Source organism: Colias philodice, chromosome 30 (assembly GCF_061535455.1).
Source record: "Colias philodice isolate Cphi_HAF_F1 chromosome 30, ilColPhil1 Martin Lab GWU primary, whole genome shotgun sequence".
In the NCBI taxonomy this organism is placed as follows: domain Eukaryota; kingdom Metazoa; phylum Arthropoda; class Insecta; order Lepidoptera; family Pieridae; genus Colias; species Colias philodice.
This window is the reverse complement of record NC_143115.1, coordinates 4,277,947-4,291,795: the sequence shown is the minus strand read 5'-3', so window position 1 is coordinate 4,291,795 and position 13,849 is coordinate 4,277,947. Positions and strand designations below refer to the sequence as shown.

Here is a 13,849-nt window from a genome sequence, read left to right as displayed (position 1 = left end):
TCTTACTCTTTATAGTGTTTAGTTATTTTAAGTGTTTAGAAACTAGATGGCGCTGTATGACATATTAATTTTTTTAATTTACTTGTTTTAGGTACAATTAGCATTAGACGCTGCAAGTAAAGGACGAACCACGCTAGTAGTGTCTCATCGGTAAGCAAATTTTTATTTTTAGTAAAAATATAAAATATAGTCTTACTTTTTTTAAGTGAAACTTCTTTAGGCGCGTTGGGAGTAAAATTCACGATCATGGCAATACCGTCACGTCATGGAGTAAAGTGACGATTTTGGTATCTTTGAATCTTGCCAAAGAAGTTTCACTTCTAACACGTGTGCTCGGCACACACGCTCTTATTTATACCCTATTTGTTCTATTTTTTCACAGACTATCAACAATAGTAAACGCGTCTCGTATAGTATACGTAGACCAAGGTTCGGTTCTCGAGCAGGGCACACATTCTCAACTATTAGAAAAGAAGGGTGCTTACTGGAAATTAGTACAAAACGACTTGACAAATAGGTAATAACTAATCCTACTTATCTATACTAATATTATAAAGCATTTTTATAGGAGTATAAAACAGAAAGCTTTCAAATATAATTAAAATTTGATTTGATTTGATTTAATATTTGATTTGATTTATTTTTACAGGAGTATAGTTACAATGCAGGAAGAATCTGCGAACGATGATGTCCCAGTGAAACTCACTCGAGTGAGGCGTAATAGTAGTATGCTGTCACGGAAAGGTAACTCGAAGTTTAACTCAAACTCTAACTCAAAGTTTAACTCAAACTTAAACCATAAAACAAATTCAAAGTTCAACTCAAAAGTTGAACTCAAAGTCAAATTTAACACTAACTTGATAATTACGATTAACGATACTTGTACTACAACTATAGAAAAATAAACTGAAATGTTTTAGTGATGCATATATGTATTTCTGTTGAATTTTTAAGCCATATAACTTTACAATTTATCTTACAAACTACTAATTTTAATATTTTAACAAACTCTTATTTAACGTAGGAAATTACGAAAAAAAAATTTTTTTTTTTAATAAATTACCTTTATAGTATATATGTCGGAGTTTTTAAATAACTCTCCATAATTAATTATAATTAGGTAGATATGTGAAATAATATTAATTAATGACTCAGTGCGCACACCCTGCGCGGTCGAAGAGACTATAATATTATCATCGAGCTACTGACTCAAAGAATATAAACCATAGCATGGCCCGTAAACCCATGCATTTCATATCAATTCAATATCGACATTATGTTGTACACCATAGAGTACATAACATCTACTCTGTTATAATTCTCTCACATATATTTATATTAAGACGATGCAATTCATAGGTTATTTATTTTACTAGGAATTCCTAGCGTATGTAAATGTAAAGTGTGTGTGGTTAATAATTACTATTTTCTATATTTAGACGATTGAAGAGCGCTTCTAATTCACTCTTGATGAATAAATAAATATTTTTATTATAACAATATGTTATTATATTTACAGAATCATTCAATCGAGATAGTTTTATCCGCGGAAGTCGTCGCATGGGATCAATGACGTCACTCCACAATTCACCACCAGATGTCGTTCCGCAAATTGTAAGTTTTTTTTATTATTTACTTATTCAAACTCAACCATTTATTTCATTCAATTAGACTTCTTCTAGAAGCACTTTTGAATCGTCATTAGTCATTACTAGACATCGGATTATATGCACTAACAAAATGCCAAAATATGCATGCAAATATGCACTAAAAAAGGCCGAAATATGCACTAAAAACGACTGATATGCCTAAAATATGCACAATACAAAATCAAAAAATCTTTATTATTTTATATATTTAAATCAAAAACAGTGAAATTTTCTTGAAATTAAGTATAGTTGTTCTGCCAAAATACAATTAAGCATTTTTACCTAATTTTTGAGCGCAAATTTGTGATGTTTGTCACCGGCGAGCACAGTGCTGCCACCTTAGACCTTTCCGGGCTAAATCTAGCCCTTTTTTGGAATTCAACCCGTGTTTTAAGTTTTTAGCCCCGAAAGGGTAATCTAGCCGTATTTTGAATGGCTCAAAATTTACTTAAAATGGAGCCCATTTTGTAATTTTTCGCCATTTTACCATGCAAAAATAGGGTTTGTTTACTCGCTGAGCGTTATGATTGGCTAATAAAGGTTTGTCGACCAATCAAAACTCCCGCTACTTAACGAAATATGCACGATTCGGGAAAAAGGCTACAATATGCACTAACGCCGTAATTAGAGAGTTTTATGCATTTGCATATGCAAATATGCAAATGCATATAATCCGATGTCTAGTCATTACATATTTTTAACATTTACCACCGATTCGGAAAGCTGTATCTATGGAGAAGATGAAACTTCTTAGCTTATCTGTCGGTTAAAAGGAAATAGGTATCTTCGTATTTAACTTTTTTTGAAGGTACTGACTCATGTATTGATGGAATATAATTGTATCCATTGTATGAATATTGTTATTTGAACACATTGAGATAATATTAATATGGAGACGACACCGCCTACATCACTTATGTTCCACTCAACATACGTCATGTGACGTATGTTGAGCGGTATTTTTTAATGGTTTTAAAGTGAAACGCATCAAACATGCCTTCGTGTGTGTTACGATATTGCACAAATAATACAAATAATACGGAAAAGTGCAAAGGAATAACTTTCATCGTTAAGTACCTAACTAGATAATAATTTTTAAAACTTAGTTAGAGCAAAAAAATGGCGCACAGATTTTGTTCGTGGTGTCTCCTCCATACGTAGTAATATTATCTCATTGTTTGAACATCAATATTTAACATGTTGTTCCAAATAAATTATTATATTACTTACTGCATAGCTGATTAACTTTCAGTCAGCATCGATATTGAAAACGGTAATTTTTTTTAATAATTTCTAACAAGTTACCTATTTGTCACAAGTAATTATATCTTTTTACTAGGAAAAGAAACAAAACCGCTTTGGTTTTTTTTAGTTTAACTTATCCACGTGTACAACAAAAAAATTTATTTATATACCGCAAAAAAAGATATTCTTCTCTTTTTTATAGCAAGAGATCGAAGGAGAGAAAGAAGAAGATGTGTCCGCTTTACAACTTCTAAAGTTGAATAAAGAAGAATGGCCTTTACTCTTGGGCGGAGGAATAGCGTCCTTATTGATTGGTGCTACTATGCCGATATTTGCTTTGCTGTTCTCTAAGTTGTATGGGGTAAGTTTCGTTTTATATTAATGGTAAAAAATATAAAAAAAATTAATTGTACTTAACTATAATATGTAATGTAAACCTCACACTAAAAGGTAATTCTGATTCTAATCCTAATCGTAATCCCAGTCCTAATCCTGTTCCTAATAATAATCTTGTTCCTAATCTAATCCTAAGAATATTGTAAAAGTAAAAGTTTGAAAGTTTTTTACTCTTTCGTGTAAAAAAGGTCGTTAACAAATAGGTATACCTATTGTATGAAAATTGGTTTGATGTGTTATGTAATGATGTATGTAGTATTTACTTATTACAAATCACAAATTACGAATTAGGAGTAATGAATTACGAAGTATGTTACGAATTACGAAGTCTGTTACGAATTACGAAGTATGTAACGAATTACGAAGTATGAGTTACGGATTACGAAGTATGAGTTACGAATTACGAAGTATGAGTTACGAATTACGAAGTATGAGTTACGGATTACGAATGAATCACGAACGCAAATTAATTTTATTTCTGCAGATGTTTTCATGGCCAGACCGAGACGCAATACTCGCACAATCCCAACTATACGCCGGTTTATTCGCCGGAGCGGCAGCCCTGAGCGGTCTAGTGACGTTCCTACAGGGCTGGCTGCTCGGCACAGCGGGGGCTAAGCTGACGGATAGATTGAGGGTTGCCACCTTTGCGAATTATTTGCGACAGGTGAGATATACACACACACATAGAGATAGAAAGAGACATAGATACAGATACACATAAACAAACATACACGAACACAACAAACGAAATAAAAACGACACCGATAGAAAAATCAAAAAACTTACATGCACTAATTACCTTTAAATTCATAACTTTAAATAATTTGAAGAACGATACAAGATTAAAAAAATGTATAGAAAATATCAGGTGCTCGAAATATTTTTATTTAGAAAAAATTCTGTTCTTACGAATTCGAAAAACTATTACCTAATTTTAATAAAAAATTTGCCCCAGTTGCCTGGAAGACATCGCTTTTCACTAATAAGTAATGATACCCAAGACACAATACTGTTAACTATGACTATTTTTTTTATTTTTTAAAAGGTTTAACTCATGTTTAAGTAATTAAAATTAAATATATACTAGCGGTCCGCCCCGGCTTCGCCCGTGGTACTTACATGTTTACGTTTTCTTTCATAAGAACCATCCTCTTACTTCAAGGAATAGATTCCGCAGCGCACGCGATGACAGAATTTTTATTAAGTAATTTTTTACACCTTGGGTTACATTATTGAATTTTTGTAAGGATCTCTAATTTTTCTGAAAAATGCAATATAGCAGCATAGCTCTGTGAAGATGCAGCTTTCTAATGGTGAAATAATTTTTGAAATCGGTCCAGTAGTTTATGCGTGAAAACCATACATTACATACATAATTACAAACCTTTCCTCTTTATAATATTAGTATAGATTATTAATGATTTTTTTTTTAATGAAAATAAATTTATTTCATACACACAATTTTCAAATACAGAAAGTGGATGAGTCCTCCTAGTAAGTTTACAAAAACCTGTGTCAGGAGGACCCGCTCTTCCTTAACTAAAGTTTACAAATATAATACATTTATATACAAATACTAGCGGTCCGCCCCGGCTTCGCCCGTGGTACATATGAAAAATAGATGTTGGCCGATTCTCAGACTTACCCGATATGCACAGAAAATTTCATGAGAATCGGTCCACCCGTTTCGGAGGAGTATGCAGACTAACATTGTGACACGAGAATTTTATATATAACTAGCGGTCCGCCCCGGCGTCGCCCGTGGTACATATGAAAAATAGATGTTGGCCGATTCTCAGACTTACCCGATATGCACAGAAAATTAATGAGAATCGGTCCACCCGTTTCGGAGGAGTATGCAGACTAACATTGTGACACGAGAATTTTATATATAAAAAGATAATACATTTGATTATAATATTTATAACAGGAACAAGGCTGGTTTGACGAAGCCTATAATTCAGTTGGTGCATTGTGTGCGAGATTGGCCACAGACTGTGCTGCTGTACAGGGAGCTACAGGTATGATAATTTTTTATTTTTTTGATATTTTATATGAACACAATATTATTATGATGAAAAAAATATGATGAAAAAAATTACAAAAAATTTTTGTTTGTTTAATACAAACATAAGTATTAATTATTAGTTACAAATAAGGAAAAATTAAAAAAAAATGATTTTCAAAAATTAAGATTTTTTTTAACAACTTCAAATTATTGAGGTGAAACTTCTTTAGGCGCGTTGAGAGTAAAATTTCAAGGTCGCATCATGGCTATACAGTCACGTCATGGAGTAAGGCGACGATTTTGTTATCTTTGTATTTTGAATTTGACATGGTATTCAAATGCTTTATAAGAATTATAAAATTATATACTTTTAAACAAGACGGAAGAGGCGGTTTCGAATCCCGCCTTGTGATCGAATTTCTTCTTTTTAAAAATTTATCTTTGCCAAAGAAGTTTCACTTCTGACACGTGTGCTCATTTATATCATCATTTTGTAGGAACCCGTTTAGGAACAGTACTACAAGGAATAAGTACTATGGTGCTAGGAGTAGGACTCGCCATGTTCTATTCTTGGAAAATGACGCTCATCAGTTTGATTAGTGTGCCTTGTGTAAGTATATATTATGCTATAATATTTGTTTAATTTTTTATTAGTTCATTCAATCATTCTTTTTAATAACTCGAAAAAAAAAACTTAACCTTTAGGTATAGCAACTAAGTCTTGTTGTTTTTATTTTATTTGATTATGGTTGTAATATTTTCATTCGTTCACTCAATCACTTACTCGGTCATTTAACCTGATCTCGCCGTGAAAGCGAATTTCTTCATTCACGCAAATTTAGTAATATTTTATTGACGTAATACCTAAATATAAAAATGTTTTGTAGTTGATTCATTTAAAAAATCAATTTTTGACAGATTTTGTAAAATGACTGTTCATAATTGTAAAAATCGTAAAATTTCTAATGAGAATGGAAGAATTATAAACTAAAATTCTTTGAGCATAGTTTTTCAACTCCTCTTTGTCATTACAAAATATTTAGTATTATGTATATCCTTTACCCATACCTTTAAACTTAAGCTTTAAATATATTTACATTTTAAAATAAACTAAAAAATATATTTTTCGTATGTGTACAGGTAATCGGAGCAATATGTCTAGAAGGCTATATAAATAAGAAATCAGAAATAAGAGAACAAGAGGAATTGGAACAAGCGACTCGACTTGCTACAGAAGCTGTTATGAATGTACGAACTGTACATAGCTTAGGTATGTATATTAATATAGTATAAAACTGTCTGTGTGTCTGTATGTTTTTGATGAGGTTTTTGAAGTGAAACTTCTTTAGGCTATATTATCGTAATCTTTCGTATCGAGTTTCTTTCGCCTGTGCACCGACCGCTAGCTCTGTTTGCTAGTGCAGTATGTATATAGTCGATTGTTAATGTTTCGCTTGACACTGCAATAAGCATCTCATCATTGACTGGCTGGTGTGGTAGTGAGCCTGCCTTCCAAGCCACAGGTCGTGGGTTCGATTCCCACCCGGAGCAAATATTTATATGAACATAGACGTTTGCTCTGTGTCTGGGTGTTAATTATCTATATATAAGTATTTATTTAAAATTATATATGTATGTTTATCAGTCATCTGGTTTCCATAACACAAACGAAAGCTTAGTATGGGATCAGATCGTGCCGTGTGTGAAAATTGTCCCGAAATATTTATTTATTTACTAGCTGCGCTTCGCGGTTTCACCCGAGTGGCTCCGCTCATGTTAGTCTTAGCGTAATGATATATAGCCTATAGCCTTCCTCGATAAATGGGCTATCTAACACCGAAATAATTGAAGTGAAACTTCTTTATCGGGGTTGGAAAAAAATTTAGTGTAACATTTTTTCGTTACGCGTGACATTTTTCCGTTACGCGCCATCTTTTTCTTATCCCTACCACGCGTGATTCGACGTATTTCTGTAAAGTTGCATATAGTTAATTATTATTTGAAAAATAAGGTCATAAAGAAGTTTCACTTCTTACGTGTGTACACTAGTACACGCACACATTTTTTTTCAAATCGAACCTGAGATTAGCGCGTTCAAACAAACATAGTATAGATTATCTCGTATGCTATAGGCGCGGAACAGTCGTTCCTCGACCGCTACGCACTATCGCTAGCGTCCCGCCGGCCCCGCTGGGCGCGCGGCCCGGTGTACGGGCTGTGCTTGTGCGCTCCAACCGCGGGGTATGCGCTGTCTTTAGCAGCCGGGGGATGGTTGATCGCGAGAGAGGGGTTGCACTATGAATATGCTATTTTGTGAGTATTATTTCACACTACACTTACACACTAAAATACATAACAAAACACTGCATAGTATTACAGCACTTACACGAAACACAATTCACATTTTAAACGTTACTACTTTAGTTAAGTTTACCAAACTGAAACAGATCAACTTTTAATATCAGATTTTTTTTTGAAAATACATATATCTAAATTTTACTTTATCTAATAATATTTTATGCCTTTCAATCATGTTTTTTTCGTAATACAATATAATGTTTCAATCATTCATTTCATAAAATGAATGTTACAAGTGTATTTACACCCTTATTCATTTCATTCAATTTTAAAACTCACTCAACTCAATTTACACACTTAAATATTCTTCATTCATTCAATGCAATCAATGTTACAAACTGACTCAACTCTATTTACACACTCAAAAATTTTTCATTCATTCATTTCATTCAATAAAAACTCACTCGAACTTTCGCACTCAAAACTATCACTCACTCAACTTACAGAGTTTCAGAGGCCCTAATTTACGGAGCGTGGATGTTGGCAGAGTCCCTCTCCTTTGCACCGAACTTTACAGCTGCAAAACGCGCTGGGGCCCGCGTGATTAGGGCCCTGAATAGGAGCCCTAAAGTGAGAGATATGTGTGAAGATGAGGAATGGGTAAATGTTTTTTTTTTATTTAATATTTATACTTTAGCTATACATAATTAGCTAGTACAAAAATCAAATGGATTTAGTTGTTTTTGAGCAAAAAAATCATTTATTAGTGTAAATTGCATAGAACTTATTCTTCTATTTTTGCAACAATCATATATGATTCTTTGTGTTTCTGTTAAATTACCATTCATACGATCAAAAATGTACACAAATATACGAAAATTGTAATTTTTCATTTTTTGTGTCTTGCCTTATAATTTACATACGTATGTATTACTTTTCTGTTAAAATTTTCATTTTAAAATATTCAGTCATTCATTCAAAAATATCCACAAAAATGTTGTGTGGTTTTATGACACCACGGTAAAAGTGAAACTTAGGCACAAAATTATCGTATTTGTACGATAATTATCGTATTTGTACGTATTTGTACGATAATTATCGTACGGTTCGACCGTCACGCGACATGCGCTAAACAGACCAAAAAGTTTGAGACGATGTAATAAAAGTTTCACTTTAAAAATAAATAACTGAATTAAAATATGTGTAAAGTGTAAACCTAATAACGTTCATATTTACCAGGTATCAACCGGCAACATAACCTTCTCTGACGTCCATTTCTCGTACCCCACGAGGCCCCAAGTGCAAGTCCTTCGGGGCCTCAACCTCTCCATACCGGCGGGACAAACTGTGGCCCTTGTGGGGCCCTCGGGGAGTGGGAAGTCTACGATTATGCATTTGTTGCTGAGAAGCTATGACCCGTTGAGCGGGTCTGTGGTAAGTTGCATTTAGAAATTAAAGATTTTTATTCTTGCGTTAATCGCACTTATACTTTTTTTTCAATCTAGTTCTTTTCGGTTAACTCCATCTAATACTTTTCCTACGTGTTTTTTGTGACTTGCACTATTAAAACTTAAAAGTATTTTAATGGACTTATTCCAACTTGAATTTGGAATGTTTCCAGTGGGAAATCAATCTATTTTTCTTTCTTTATAAATTCCAAACTCATTTCTAGACCCTAGATTCCCGTGACATCAGCAAGCAGCTCACGCTCAAACGACTTCGCAGCCAATTCGGCTTGGTCCAACAGGAACCAACAGTATTCGAGAGAAGCATTCGTGATAACATCGCGTATGGAGATAATAGTAGAACGGTCGATATGCAGGAAATAGTGGATGCTGCTACAAAAGCGAACGTACATGCGTTCATTGCTAGTTTACCTATGGTGAGTTTTATTCATTCAAATATTCCACTCATTCATTCACTCACTCACTCACTCATTCATTCATTCACTCATCCACCCACTCATTCACTCACTTACGCACTCATTCATTCACTCACCTATTCATTCACTCATCTACTCACTCGTATTACAAATTTACTTGGTGCTGAATAAAGTGTATTCATTATTGGAACGAAGTTCCTTATCGCGCGTTGTGAAAGGGGGCTTGACGGGAAAAAATCTCACGAAAAGTTGTAACGACACTTTTTGACACGCGCACGGCGTGCCCGTGTTTCTCTGTCTGCCTCTCTCTCTCTGGAAAGCAAGTCAGCTATTTTAGTAACTTCGTTTAATCCGTCTTTTGACTCCACTCAAAATTTTTTTTATATTTATTGTTATATTATACAGGGCTACGACTCAGTGCTCGGGTCGGGCAGCGCGTCGCTGTCGGGCGGCCAGCGGCAGCGCCTCGCCCTCGCGCGCGCGCTGCTGCGGGAGCCGCGCGTGCTGCTGCTGGACGAGGCCACCTCCGCGCTAGACGCTGCTGCTGAGCAGGTACACATACACACAGGGCTACAACACGCGCTGCTGCGGGAGCCGCGCGTGCTGCTGCTGGACGAGGCCACCTCCGCGCTAGACGCTGCTGCTGAGCAGGTACACATACACACAGGGCTACAACACGCGCTGCTGCGGGAGCCGCGCGTGCTGCTGCTGGACGAGGCCACCTCCGCGCTAGACGCTGCTGCTGAGCAGGTACACATACACACAGGGCTACAACACGCGCTGCTGCGGGAGCCGCGCGTGCTGCTGCTGGACGAGGCCACCTCCGCGCTAGACGCTGCTGCTGAGCAGGTACACATACACACAGGGCTACAACACGCGCTGCTGCGGGAGCCGCGCGTGCCTCTGCTGAGCAGGTCACATATACACACCGCTCGGGTCATAGTTCCATTCAAAGACACGAAATGATGTCCTATATCAGGGGTTCCCAATCTTTTTGAGCTCGCGGCGCAGTTCCATGTAAAGTTTTTTGTGACGGCGCCCTACCCACCCAACCTAGCTATTTGAAAAGGAAACAGCCGATATAGATACCTACAATACAAAAAAAAAACGGGTTGCACTCCGGGAGTGCCGGCATAAGTGAAAACTTGATTATTAACGTTGAGCATGTTTGATATTTTGGAATGGTATCCGTCTTACGCTTTTTCGATCAGGTCACGTGTCCTGACGCGAGTTTAAGATTTTATACCCAACGCCGCTAAAGAAGTTTTCACTTCAAAAAGAAATTAGATTAGTCAGAAAAGTTTAGTCAAAAATTAAAAATTTTAACTCAATATCTGTATTGTAAAAAAATTAAAAGAGAAATCAAAAAGAAGGCTTAAAAACAAAAATTAAACACGAATAAAGCGATACGCACGACGTCAGTAGGTACTTATCGTCGTAGCAAATTTAAAATCTTGTTTTTATTTATTTATCATTACATCAATTACCTGTACAGGCTTAACCTAATGCGGTATTGACTTACACAAAAACTTAATCACTAAAATCAATAAAACAACTTTAAACTAACAAACTGACTATATGTAATAGTTGACATGTCATTTTACGACGCTATACTTATTACCAAAAATTCAAATTCAAATTACATTTATTCGCAAGAATGAGCCGATTACCGATTTGAGCGCTCAAAAATGAAAAAACTTTACTTTCTACGGCGCACAGTTTGAGAACCCCTGTCCTATATATGTATAATTTTATTGTGATTGAATAATAACTAGGTATTATATTTTTAAATGAAAATAATTGTATGTCTATTTTGTCTCATTTTGAATTATAATATAATTATAAATAGTTATATTATAATACTTATATAGCACGTTGCATAAATTATATTACATTATATGAACAAAAATACGATAAAATCAAATTACAATTTGTAAATAACAATCAATTATTGTTATTTACAAATTGTAATTTGATTATATTTTTTATTCATATAATAATTTAGGTAATATGCTATAAATAATGTAATTGTATACCGTTTTAATTATAAATAAATAAATAAATATTGACAGGTAGTACAAGCGGCATTAGAAAAAGCGTCGCTCGGACGGACGACCGTCATCATCGCACACCGACTTGCTACTGTCAGACATGCACACCTTATTTATGTTATTGATAGAGGTAAAGTATAGATTAATAAATAGACACATTAATTAGTATCGTAAATTAATGTAAATATTAAAAATGAGTATAGATGCGAAAGTTTGTAACTTACACATATAGAGGGTAACTTGGATTAACACATAGGATCCCACGGGAACGGGAACTATGCGGGTTTTATTTGAAAACGCGGGCAAATAATTTTCATATAATTTTAAATAAATACTTATATAGATAATTCACACCCAGACACAGCAAACATCTATGTTCATCACACAAATATTTGCCCTGGGAATCGAACCCACAACCTTTGGTTCGTGGTAGTTTAAAGTCAATAGTATAATGTGTAGTGTCGTGATGAAATAAATCGCGTTTAAAATCCGTTAAAATGTTTAATTTCTAAATAAAATCTCATTTTACAGGAGTGGTAGCAGAATGCGGATCGCACGACGAACTAGTTAAAAAAAGAGGCATTTACTGGGATCTGTTGCAACAGCAGGCGCCGGGGGACTTATCCTAGTATAGAAATATATATCAGTTTAGTACAATTAATAATAAATAAACGAATCTCAGATCAACAAATAAAAAAAAAATTGAAAAATGTCAAACTGACAGAGAAAATGGCGCCAAAAAGCCGATTTTTTTCCTTGACTATAGAGTAAAGTCGGACACTCAAGTGCCAAAAGATCCGTGTACTGTCATTATGCGTAAGGAATTTCTTTAACACAAAATATATTGCTTTTTATATTAGGATATAAGAATTTCAATTTTTATCTCTACCAATGTATTTAATTTTCGTTAAGAAAAAAATAGCCCTCTCAAAACACACAAATTTTTCCCTGACATTAGGTAGGTATTGTAATTAATTGTGTTTTTTTACATAGTAATATTTCTTCAGTGAAAAATCTCCAAGCATGGAGACAATGTTGTAAAAAACGATTTTATTCTTAGAACTTCAATGTGAAGTTATTATCTGTGATTATAGTAATAAGTTTTACATTACATTAATAAAGTTATTAAATTTTATGTTTTGTTTTATTTACCCACTAATCCTATCCTATTATATTCCTACTATAATATTATAGATGGCATATGTTTAACTGATCACCTGATTTAGTAAAATATCACAGGCAAAAAAAGTTAATGATCAACAAAATATAATACCGCATATTCATTTAAAACTATTCTCAAAGTTTGTACATCTTGCTATCCTATTAAAGCAAATGACTCCAAAAAAATCATAGTTGACCCAAAAATAGTACCTAAGTGATCACCAAAATTAAAACCGCAAATTATAATCAAAATTTATACATCTTGCTACCCCATTAAAGTAAATGATTTCAAAAAATCATAGTTGATCCAAAAGTAGTTAAGGAACACTAAACCACATTTTTAAAATGACATGCATAATAATATATTTTAACATATCGTTTTCCTATTGAAGTAAATAATAGGTACGCTTTAAAAATATAGATGGCGCTACCTTAAAAATGTTACATTCATAAAAATTACTAATTATATTAGACTGTTGAATTCATGTTGAATTGTATTTGCGCAGCTTCGACCATGATTATTATTTTATGAGGGAAGCCCATCGGCGGCAAAGTTAGTCTATAATAAAAAATAATAACCTAATAGATATTACTATAGGTAGGTAATCAGTTTTAAAGTATTTTTATGTATTTGTTTTAAAAATATAACATCACGGCGAAGGACGAAGTTGGCTATTAAAAATAAACACAATATAAAGATTCAATAAAATTTATTGGAACAAAATTCTATGACATCCACATATTTACAACAATTTGGTAATAGATCTCTTAATTTAATAATATCGTAGAAATAGTAAAAATCATTAAATACCTTATTTATAATAACAATACTCTGGAATTATCTATGTATTCAACTATTTAGAATCCAGCTATATTTATATATTTAACCTATTTACAAAATGTATGAATTGTGCAATAATAATATAGGCTGGAGTAAAAAAATGTGTGCGTGTACTAGTGTACACGTACACGTAAGAAGTGAAACTTCTTTATGACCTTATTTTTCAAAATATAATTTACTATATGCAACTTTACAGAAATACGTCGAATGACGCGTGGTAGGGATAAGAAAAAGATGGCGCGTAACGGAAAAATGTCACGCGTAACGAAAAAATGTTACACTAAATTTTTTTCCAACCTTGAACACAAAGAACAC

General features: G+C 33.9%; 1 protein-coding gene across 1 annotated transcript in view; it reads left to right on the top strand.

Moving 5' to 3' along the window:
• Positions 1 to 12,330, top strand: part of LOC149475500 (multidrug resistance protein homolog 49-like) — a 44,589-nt gene extending 32,259 nt beyond the window's left edge. The window contains exons 12-27 of the mRNA XM_089713328.1: positions 92 to 150; positions 383 to 517; positions 650 to 744; positions 1,520 to 1,614; positions 3,097 to 3,255; positions 3,775 to 3,957; positions 5,224 to 5,314; positions 5,799 to 5,911; positions 6,442 to 6,571; positions 7,434 to 7,614; positions 8,106 to 8,259; positions 8,839 to 9,033; positions 9,272 to 9,481; positions 9,887 to 10,330; positions 11,554 to 11,662; positions 12,064 to 12,330. Coding sequence (XP_089569454.1) covers positions 92 to 150; positions 383 to 517; positions 650 to 744; positions 1,520 to 1,614; positions 3,097 to 3,255; positions 3,775 to 3,957; positions 5,224 to 5,314; positions 5,799 to 5,911; positions 6,442 to 6,571; positions 7,434 to 7,614; positions 8,106 to 8,259; positions 8,839 to 9,033; positions 9,272 to 9,481; positions 9,887 to 10,330; positions 11,554 to 11,662; positions 12,064 to 12,161 — 2,451 coding nt within the window. The 3' untranslated portion in view covers positions 12,162 to 12,330. The remainder of the gene's footprint in view (positions 1 to 91; positions 151 to 382; positions 518 to 649; positions 745 to 1,519; positions 1,615 to 3,096; positions 3,256 to 3,774; positions 3,958 to 5,223; positions 5,315 to 5,798; positions 5,912 to 6,441; positions 6,572 to 7,433; positions 7,615 to 8,105; positions 8,260 to 8,838; positions 9,034 to 9,271; positions 9,482 to 9,886; positions 10,331 to 11,553; positions 11,663 to 12,063) is intronic.
• The last annotated feature ends 1,519 nt before the right edge of the window (positions 12,331 to 13,849 follow it).